This window comes from Notothenia rossii (assembly GCF_949606895.1).
Source record: "Notothenia rossii genome assembly, chromosome: 9".
In the NCBI taxonomy this organism is placed as follows: Eukaryota; Metazoa; Chordata; class Actinopteri; order Perciformes; family Nototheniidae; genus Notothenia; species Notothenia rossii.
This window is the reverse complement of record NC_136907.1, coordinates 36,988,338-36,998,866: the sequence shown is the minus strand read 5'-3', so window position 1 is coordinate 36,998,866 and position 10,529 is coordinate 36,988,338. Positions and strand designations below refer to the sequence as shown.

The window sequence follows — 10,529 nt, the reverse complement described above, 5'->3', positions numbered from 1 at the left end:
TGTGCAACACACAGCTGAATATCTAAACTCGATAATTCCTTTATTATTTTCTGGGCCAGGGATTCAGCTGTCAGGTCCTTCATGTGATAGGTTCCAATGGCTCTTTCCTTTATAATCCCGTCATGTACATAACGGATCAAAATGGCCAGCTGCTCCTTCTTAGACAGGTCTTTCGTTTCATCCACTAACACTGAAAAGTACCGTGCTTCTCCTACTTCATTTATGATTATACTTCTGATATTTTCCCCAATAACTCTCACCATATCATTCTGGGCTTCTGGGGAAGAATAGTGCGCATACCTGCGTTCCTGTTTGCTTTTCACGTTCCTGTCATCTGTTGCAATAACGTCCAAAAGTTCAAGGAAATTTCCTTTATTTTCATCCTCATCTCTCTCGTTGTGGCCACGGAGAGGGAGGGCCTGTCTTCCCAGAAATGACGTGATTTTGAACAAGGATTTGACGTGAGCCCGGTTCTCCTGCACCTCATCTGTCCTGTTTGCGTCAATCCGACTTGCGATGGATTCCTTATGTCCGCTGATCACAGCCTTAAAGTTAGACCACGCTAATGCAGCACAATTGTGTCTACTGCTCCCTTGATGATCCCGGAGATTTTTTTTCATGTTCTTCCAACATGTGTATCCAGTGTCTATGAACACACGCAGTCCATGCCTGTCACCTGTTAAAGTTGAGGCTCCTCCAAAATGACGGCATGCAAAGCAATAAACTGCATCTTCTTGCGCAGAATATTCAACCCAGTCATATTCCTGATACACACTGACATTAAAGCGTCTTCCATTTCTAGTTGGGAAGTGGGTCAAACGAGGACGCCTGAGTCCGTCTGTTTTACATCCACTAATATCCTTCTTCTCTGCTCCAGTTGACCAAGAGGCTGCTACTGCTGCTGCACCCGGGCCTTGACCTTCCTTATCGCTGTCCACGTCTGATCCAGCTCTTTCAATCTGAGACATTGGTGGGGACTCAGACTCGGATTCAATTCGAGAAGTCGGTGTGGACGAGTTCTCAGCCTCCATGCATGTAGTCTCCGTCTCCCTGTTAGCATCTGCATCCCCGGCGCAGGTGCTGGAGTGGCTAACAGCCTCGTTAACAGCTTGAATCCCACCTTCACTACCTGGTCCTTCTCCCTCTGCTGCTGGGGCAACATTGGAGCCATCACCTTCACCTGCCTTTTTTTTGATAAAAAAAGATTCTAAAGTTCTTTGCTTTCTTTTCATTTTAGTTAATTAGCTTAGCCGAAAAATAAAAAAACCGCGATAACATGACCCGCTCTGACCTCCGGCGGCTTCTCGTCAGGAGATACCACATTTCAAGATAGGGAGGGGGGATACGTTACGATAAGTATTGGGAAAGATAATATCTAGACTAGAGAAATCGATTGTGTTGTTCTGATTTTCATTTGTATTTAATTTATATGTATTAAATAATAGAATAATCAATAATAGTAATTCCATAAATTTATTTTTTTAAAACGAACATTTACATTTTCCCCTGGAGCCAAGGTGTGGCAGCTGCCATACCTTGCCATACCCAATTGACGCCTCTGGTTTGATGCATCAATCTGGTGTAATTTGAGAGCAAAATGAAGAGATATATGGATACCTCTCAACATCCATAATGAAACAACTGTAAACAGATTTACTTTTTCTTTATGGATATAAAAGAAAGTAAAGCTTGATTCCTACTGGCTGGTTAAATGATTCCTCGTTCCTGAGGCCACTACCAGTTTTTTGTGCCATTTTGCTGGATTTATTTGTCAATAGCGTTGCTGCACAAAGTGATAGCCCTCTAGTTTAAATCTACTACCCAAAAGAAACATATGGAGATGGGTTACTATTTAAAAAAAATTGCAAATCTATTTGGGAACAGCGGGGCCGGGCCTCAAATCCTATAGGGGGGTCCGGGGGCATGCTCCCCCGGTAAGATTTTTTTTTAAATGTTGGACTTAAATGCATCAATCTGGTGCATTTTGAGGGGGAAATAAAGAGACTACACCCATATGAAACAAAAATGTATACATTTAAATAATCATAAAATCATAAGTACATGGCCATAACCAATAACATACAATATCCAATATGAAAAAACATTGAAACTTGTTTATTTATTTATTTGTTTTTGGTTCATTTATAGTTGTGAGTGTGTCTGGGCTCCTGAATCGGCCTCTCCTGTCTCCCTCCTCTCCCCCCTGCTCCTCTTTGAGGCAACAGCAAAGACTAGTTTTAGCTCTCAACAAGTTTATCTTACCTTTTTTCACCTAGTTAACATTTTGTTTGTATTATTCATGCATATTTTACTAATCACTACTCCCTCAAATGGAAATATGTGTTTACATAAATGGTGATCGAACCGTTTGAGACCCACTGAGATAACTTAAACTAAGTTAACTATCTAAAGACTCAGAGAGTAATTTACCTCACCAGAGCTGTAGTTATCAGCCTCTCAGTCTAACAGCAAAGGACTCTCCCTCCACCTTGTTGTTGAAAAAGCTCCTTATATCCGTTAGCGCAGCTAGCTAGCACCAGATGCTAACAACAATACACGTAACCGGTGCGCGCGCTTTCTCGCTCGCTCGCGCCACACATACACCAACACACACCCTCCCGAGCTTGAATGACACACAGAGACCAATCGAGGGCATTAGTATGATCTGTATGAAAGTGGCAATGTCGGCAGGCCACGTCATGTAGACAGCCAGTCACCCTCTGTGAGGCAGAGTCAGACCCACATTTGCGCTGCGTTGCGTTTACAATATATACGTATATTGCCGGCGGCTGAGTACCGGCAGTAAGAAGTGCCGGTACCACATGGGTAAAAATCAGAAGTGCCGGTACTGCGTACCGGTGAGTACCGGCCCAATTCAAGCACTGGTTTTGTCATTATTATGGCGTGCGCCAGCGTGTGGACGTGACACGTCGCTTGTGAAAGAGCTCTCCAGTGCCTCTGTGTTGCTTGGCAGAAACCTTTACAGGTCTTCTTCCTCAGACTCAGGGCTAGTGGAGTCATTGTCATCCGACTCCTCAATGTCCTGGTGTAATTGAAGATCATGGCATTCCAAAGCGGCTACACCGCTGTACGCATGTACAGCCTGTTTGTGTTGGCTTTTGAGGAAGTGCCACCTCCGACTGAGGACACTCTTGAGCCCATGTGCAGCATCCTCTGTCAGGTCACTGAAATCTGTCGAGGAATAATCACACAGAAAAAGGGCTGAATGTAAACAAACCATGACAATTGCAAATCTCTTTGCATTGTACAATACTGCATATGTAAAAACACTACAAAATAGGTAAATCCATCTTAAACTGAAGGATGTTACTATATATTGGGTGGCAAATGGGATATGTTGATTAATGTTTGATAGTGCTTAACAATTAGTCAATAGACAGAAAATAATCGATTATGATCTTGATAATGAATAGTTTCAGTAATTTACTATTTCACTTCGGCCTGACACAGTGACAGATGTGTTCTACTTATGTAAGACATGTAATGTGTTGAAGAGTGGATTAAAATATTCAAATGTTAAGATCTCAGACATACTACTGATTTTGATGCCCTCCAAAGTCTGTCCTCTGAGTGCTTCCACGTCTTGCACTTCCTTTAGAAGGAACATGATGTGCTGCGACATCTCTTTCACCAGGATGCTCTGCTCCTCCTCCAAACGTCTGACCAGCATTACCTGGTCAAAGACAGACCTCTTCAACCTGAAGGTGTTGCCTTTAGGTTGAGGAAAGGAATGGAGTAGTGGACAAGGAATATTTATTCATATATTATATTATTACAGAATGATTTTCATTTCTGAGACACAAATCTTTGTAGCGATAGCATTGGTTCTTTCATATTTTGGTATAGACTAAAAAAAGATCAAGCCAAACTAGCAATTATCCTACTATTTGCATGCCTCTCCCATGGTAGGATGTAGCCCTCTGTCAGACTGCAAGCCAACTCCTCGTCGATCTGTTCTGCCTGCACTCTTGTGTTGTATTGCACAACTTTTTCGCGAAGCCTCTTCTTCAGCTCTCTCATTCTCTTCCTCTTCCTTTGCCTTGCCTGGTTGCTGTCTGCAAAGTGAAACGGAAACAAAACTGTGTCATGGTGCCAGAATGTTTTCGAAGTGTAATTTCAATAACTACGTTAGCTAAACAAACCATGCTGACGATACAGATCTTGCTTCCTGCGCAAAAGAGTGACGGTGATGTTCTCAATATCCCCCCTCAGTCCTTCAGTACACCCTTGGGCGTAGATTCTCTCTAAATAGTTGCAAAAAAACAATTGGAGAAGAGATACAATCAGTGACAGTCTCAGTTTCAACATATGGCCAACTTATATTGTGTGTCTAAACTTACAGTAATTAACAGATGTATATATGGAAAACCAGTGGTATGTCTTACCTGTGACTGCCCATTGCCTGACATCATACACCCACTGCTGTATGGTCTCCTGATCAAGGTTGTGCTCCTCTTTGAAGTCGCTGAAGCTGGCAGCTTCCACCTTTGCCCTCTCTGTGATCTTTACCAAAAAAAGAAAATGTCAGCGAAAAGCACCATGCAACACCATAATGCAAAGTGCACCAGTTTTCAGTACAAGACCTTCAGAAGAACAGTTGAAACATTCCATGACACCATCTGACTTGCAAGAGGAAGTGTGGATAAGGGAGAACATAATGTATATAGCTATGAGGTTACATTGCAGACATCCTTCATAAATATGTAATGTCAGATGAGAAGACAATTGTAATTTGCCCTTACTTTGACATATCTGTGGGCTAAAACTTGATGAAGGTTGTCCCTCTTCCTTCTGTTCCAACCCATGGCCTGTTGAGTGAGCATGTTCACTCTTCCTAAAAAAGACAAAAAATATATCCACAAACAAAAAAGTAAGTATTCACATCAAAAAGGCAATACTGAGTGAGAAACCTGATAGACATGACTAAACCCAATCGTTGAAAGGTTGTTGAACTGGTCATTACAGTAAAGTAATACACCAATAATGTTTTTAAGGAGGGATCTCTCTGTAAAGTACTTATCAGGGCTGCCTTATCACAGTGTGTAGTGTTAATACCAACCTGCTTTTGTCATGTATTTTGTGACCAGAGCTGCCCTGGAGAGAAAGCTGTTCACCGATAATGAATGTTACAATTAATGTTCGGTCACCATCACATAACAATATTACCTACACATCATAGATCTTGAACTGGATGGTTTAAGAGAAAACTTGTGTACTGACTTCCTACAATATGCATGCATTTAGTGTTGCTGAACATATGAACTGCCTATCTTTCATTTGAACTCAGACATAAAGAATATGCTTGAAACTAATCAACAGGCTTGTCACTGAGATGACACATACATATTTGTACTGCTTTCTATTAAGACTTCTTGTATCCATACAGTTACAATAATGCCATTAATAACATACCTGCTCTACTTCCTCTCCGAATGTGTTTCCTGCTCCGTCCTGACTTCTGCCACCCCATCTCACCTGCAACACAGCGCAAGTAGTGTTATGTAGCATTTCTTTAGAAGTGTTTGATATCCAATAAGGCATGCCATGCACAACATTTAAAAATCCTTTGCATTAAAGATGTTATGTACCTCGCATTTTGCTGTATGGGCTTTAGCATGCATCACGCTAAGAAATGGCCTCATTTCGGTCAACGGCAGAAGCTCTGGTAATCCCCCGGCTATTTTGTTAAGGTATAGCCAGTACCTAAGAAGCAGGAGCAGCATTTTGTGATTGAGTGTTACAAAGATAAACTTTTAATTGACATGACAACAATATCAATAACATCTAAAATGAGTGCTGAGGCATAGGCCATTTTAAACATTGTTGTGGATGTGCAATATGACAGTGAGGATTACCTGCATGTTACATCCATACAGAAGAAGTCAACATTTGCCTTCTTGGACATCTCTTTTTGGAGAAACATTGGGTAAGCGTATATTTCTCCACGGAAGTGGTTCAGTCCTCGTAAGAGAAACCCATGTCTGATTAATCAGAAGAAAATCTAGTTGTTAATAATAAACTGACACAGCAAGGCCTGGCTTAAGCACTCATCTCTGTCATCTAGGTGGCTATAACAACAAATATCACTTGGATACTACAAATGATGGATACATTCCACTTCACCATCAAAAGTGTTTAATGCTTCCAATTCTTACAAAGACTTAGACTTGGATTGCTATTAAAACTGAAATAATGAGACCAGACTCAAGAACCAAACACATATACACACACAGACACACTTACAAATACATACCTGCAAACTGCCACTTGAATGCCCTCCTCGTCTATCTGGGCACCAGACTTTTTTGACATCTCTCTGCCAGCGGTGAATTTGGCAGTACCACAGACGGCACTGTCATTTCCCTATAAAGTCAGTTTATTACACACAAGTTTTGACATATATAAAAAAGAACACCACAAGTGTAACTGCAACTATCATAATAAGAAAAAAAAGTACACTTTTCATGTTGCCTCTGACAAGGTCAACAAATGTTGCGACTTCCTAGTCCTTGGCCAGGAACAAGCCCTCATAGATTGGGGTCAAGCTCCTCAGTCCTGTCCATGATAAGTTAACATACAAGTCAATAATAAAAATCGCAAAGCACTACATTAGTATGATTTGTTTTAATGTCTGTTATGGCTACTCAAACACAACCCCAAGGGCTACTATTTGTATTAGCGGTGTGTTCTTTATCATTTTCATTAATACCATACATACCCTTTTGACTTGGAAAAGCGGTAATGCTTGCGGTTTCCATCACAGCAGACAGCCAACATGTCTGGAGAACATGCTGGACAAACAAAGTGATGGACCTGGCACATATCCTCTGGTTTGTACTGACAGAAGCAAAACTCGAAGAAACTTCGCTGAAATGTATCAGCACAGATACTACCTGTCTGTATATTGATTTAAAAAAAGTGGATTAGTAATTATTTTGAAAGCAATGCCAACAATTAATGATATGGTATACAGTAATATGATATTGTTTTTTGTATGTTTCCGTGTGATTCAGGCAGATTTACCCGTCCAGCTTGAACAGATCTGTGCTCCAACATTTTCAGAAATGCCTGCCTGGACATGGCTGGTGCTGTCACCTTCATGTGCTCGAATGAGGTGAACACATCATATTTGTAAAGCGTCTGGCAGCTGGTGCTAGCTGGCCAGTACCGATACAAAAGCAGGTCTTTAACCTCAGGAGTCCATTCTGCAGAGCAGGATGGACAGGATTTCCGAGGCAAGCAGACATTGTATCGTCCTGTGAACAAATGGACAAAGTAAAGATATTTCGGTAATAAAACTGTGAGTTTGCCTTAAAATATTGTATTTAATACATAGATGTGCATATATGATGTATTAGCTATTTGACATGGCATTTGGATGTTGTCTGAAAAGGACCAGGTGATAAAAATCTTTGCGTTGCACAAAGTGGTAAAACTCTGCTGTACAATACTACTTGTACAAAAAGAAGGGCTTTCAGAACAACATACCGTTGATGGTGACCACAGAAATATGCTTCCAAGGAATAACTGTGACGTCATCAGAGTTTTCACAGATTGATCTTGGAGTAGGAACAGGCAGTTGACATACTGCAATATAGAAAATAAGTTAGGAAGGTTGTATTTACAGTTTTTCCTTAATTCTCCAGATTATCAAGATATTCAATAAAATGTTGCATCATTTCCACATATCTTGCAGCCCTAATCAAAACCAATCATACTTTTTTCAATCAGCTATGTACACTTCCCATTCACACTTAATTTTGGGAACTACACTATAATGGGACATTGTAATGTAATGTTAATCTTTACATACTTTGTTCACAAAACTGAGGCTGGCCATTTTCATCCACCACAGCAGTTGTAGGGGGAATGGGCTCCAGAAATCCATTGAACACAGCCTCTCTGTCATGGAAGATATTCCTCTTGTGGGCCTCCATGTCACAGGTTGCACAGAGGAACTCCATGTCCAGTGGAACACAGTCCAGGCACCTAAGCCGCTTCTTCTGCACAGCATCTGTGGCACTTCTTAATGGCTATTCTCTCAGCTGAGAGTTTTGCATTAAAAAGCATTGGCCTAGCAGTTTTCATTCTCACATCTGTGAGAAGCTGCCTTTGTGCCCAGGCAGAAACCGTTCCGTCTGTTGCCCCCAGAACCTGGACTGCAGTTAGGGTGTCCCTTAACTCTTGGAGATGTGTTTCTAAATAATAAAACAGCTGTTAAGCCGCCACCCTAAAACTGGTATCATGGATAATATTAAGGTAGTATACTGAAACACTTTTGAGTTGGAAAAATATATGCGGACTAATAATAGCAACATGCTATGAATCATCATATGCATCCAAAGCAATATTAGCAAGTGATACTTATACCAAATATGCATTCACTTGTCATGAAACAGTCAACACTCAATACTTTATTATGATTAACCAGATGAGTATAAAAATGCAAAAATTGGGAAAAACTGTAGTGCCAGTCAACTGCTGTTATAATCAATATACTCACCAAGACTACCAAACTCTTGATGTTCTAGCTGAAGGCCTTCCTCATGCACATGATCGTCTCTTCTGGCTTGTGAAGCTGCAGAGACAGTCATGTTTGCTTAACCCTTCAATCAATCTAAAATTACACCAATTCATTGTAATATGAAAATGCTCTGTAAGGACTGCAGGTAATGAAATTAAGAACATATTACCACAGCATCACAATGACAATTTACATTTGCCATACTTTTATCCAAATCGAGGTACACATTTAAAAAAATACAACACAAGCAAGGATTATCAGTCACAGGCTCTTACAATATCTTGATTTAATTTGAAAATGTTTTAAACATTGCAACAGATTTGTCAAGAGGTATCTTTACATTACATAATTTCATACTGTGTACACCAAAATAACTTTGTTATGAATGATCTTTATTCTTAGACTTAGAAATCATGATATAGTAAAGAACAAACCTGATGCGGAGCGTTGTGTTTCCCGTTGTCTCTCACGTCTGCTTGTGACCACTGGATTAGAAAGGGGTCTCTTCCTGCTTTTTCTTTTCTTTTTCGGAGGGATGGCAGGGGTTTCAGTGGCCTATATATTTTCAGAGGTTGAGATCAACAACAAAGTTGTAATACAACATAAGACAGCAGCTCTTATATTTGAGCAATTATTTAACGGTTGCATAAAAAGGTCTAACGGACCCTTTACATTACATCAATAAAAAGCAATAGCAATGATTATATTACAGACTTGGGTATTTGCTTATCATAATAATAATAATAATAATAATAAATGGGATTTATATAGCGCTTTTCTAGACCCAAAGACGCTTTACATTATGAGTCAGGTCGACAAACAAAACAAGAACAAAAACACAAACAAAAACAAAAAACAAAACAAAAACAGAAAAGCAGTCAGGAGGATGTTGGTTCAGAGGGGGGAGGGGTGGGTTTAAGGATAAGCAGAGTAGAAGAGGTGGGTTTTGAGACAGGACTGGAACAGGGTGAGGGAATCAGACTCACGGAGGTCTTGGGGGAGGGAGTTCCAGAGCTTCGGGGCTGCCACAGAGAAGGCTCTGTCCCCGAAGCTCCGGAGTTTGGCCTTGGGGATTGAGAGCAAACCGGCTGAGGTGGATCTGAGGGACTGGGGTGGTTGGTAGAGGATGAGGAGGTCAGTGAGGTAGGGGGGGCCAGATGGTGGAGGGCTTTATAGGTGAGCACCAGGAGTTTGTAGTGAATGCGGTGTGAGACGGGAAGCCATTGGAGTTCTTTGAGGACCGGGGTGATGTGATGCCATGATTTGGTGAGGGTGAGGAGTCTGGCGGCTGCGTTCTGGACACGCTGGAGTCTGTTGAGGGATGTTGTGCTGATGCCGAAGAGGAGTGAGTTGCAATAGTCAAGGCGGGAGGAGATGAAGACGGGAATGAGTCGCTCAGCTGCTGGGCGGGTGAGAGAGGGACGGAGTTTGGCGATATTGCGGAGGTGGAAAAATGAGGTTTTTACAACTTGGCGGATGTGGGGGTCGAGGGAGAGGGTGGGGTCGAATATCACGCCAAGGTTGCGTGCCTGGGTGGAGAGGGAAACAGGGGTGCCATCGATGGTGAGTGTCAGGTTGGGGGTTTTGCTGATGGTGGATTTGGAGCCGATGAGGAGGAGTTCAGTTTTATTGCTGTTGGGTTTGAGGAAGTTGTGTTGCATGCAGGATTTTATTGCAGTCAGACAGGATTCGATGTGTGTGAGAGGGGGGTTGTGGGGGGATTTGGTGCTGAGGTAGATCTGTGTGTCGTCAGCATAGCAGTGAAAGTCCAGGTTGTGATGGCGGAGAATCTGACCAAGGGGGAGGATGTAGATGATGAAGAGGAGGGGGATGAGTACTGAACCTTGGGGAACACCTTGGGTGACTGAAGCTGTGGTAGAGGAGTGATTGTTGAGGGAGATGAAGTGGGATCTGTCGGAGAAGTAGGACTGGAGCCACCTGAGTGCAGTACCTTCGATACCGATATCCCGAAGTCGGCTAAGCA

The 10,529-nt window shown here is 41.8% G+C and overlaps 1 protein-coding gene and 3 long non-coding RNA genes across 5 annotated transcripts; all 4 read right to left on the bottom strand.

The window, feature by feature from the left end:
- Positions 1–2,184: 2,184 nt before the first annotated feature.
- On the bottom strand, positions 2,185–4,252 carry LOC307020697 (uncharacterized protein). The gene is made up of 4 exons (XM_079652229.1): positions 4,164–4,252; positions 3,906–4,076; positions 3,556–3,732; positions 2,185–3,192 (listed from the first exon to the last, which is right to left on the bottom strand). The coding sequence occupies exons 2-4, from the start codon at positions 4,039–4,041 to the stop codon at positions 2,981–2,983; spliced, it is 525 nt and encodes a 174-aa protein (XP_079508355.1). The 5' UTR covers positions 4,042–4,076; positions 4,164–4,252; the 3' UTR covers positions 2,185–2,980.
- A 154-nt stretch (positions 4,253–4,406) lies between these two features.
- LOC307020479 lies at positions 4,407–5,136 on the bottom strand. Its single transcript, XR_013802902.1, has 3 exons — positions 5,081–5,136; positions 4,764–4,855; positions 4,407–4,524 (listed from the first exon to the last, which is right to left on the bottom strand). It is a non-coding gene; the product is annotated as an uncharacterized lncRNA (long non-coding RNA).
- Positions 5,137–5,431: 295 nt separating this feature from the next.
- On the bottom strand, positions 5,432–6,559 carry LOC307020277. Its single transcript, XR_013802828.1, has 5 exons — positions 6,479–6,559; positions 6,275–6,384; positions 5,877–6,002; positions 5,610–5,724; positions 5,432–5,496 (listed from the first exon to the last, which is right to left on the bottom strand). It is a non-coding gene; the product is annotated as an uncharacterized lncRNA (long non-coding RNA).
- A 1,021-nt stretch (positions 6,560–7,580) lies between these two features.
- LOC307020255 lies at positions 7,581–9,100 on the bottom strand. Of its 2 annotated transcripts, none has more exons than XR_013802821.1 (3): positions 8,980–9,100; positions 7,835–8,219; positions 7,581–7,608 (listed from the first exon to the last, which is right to left on the bottom strand). It is a non-coding gene; the product is annotated as an uncharacterized lncRNA (long non-coding RNA). The 2 variants fall into 2 exon arrangements; XR_013802822.1 differs by lacking the exon at positions 8,980–9,100 and adding an exon at positions 8,525–8,574.
- Positions 9,101–10,529: the final 1,429 nt, after the last annotated feature.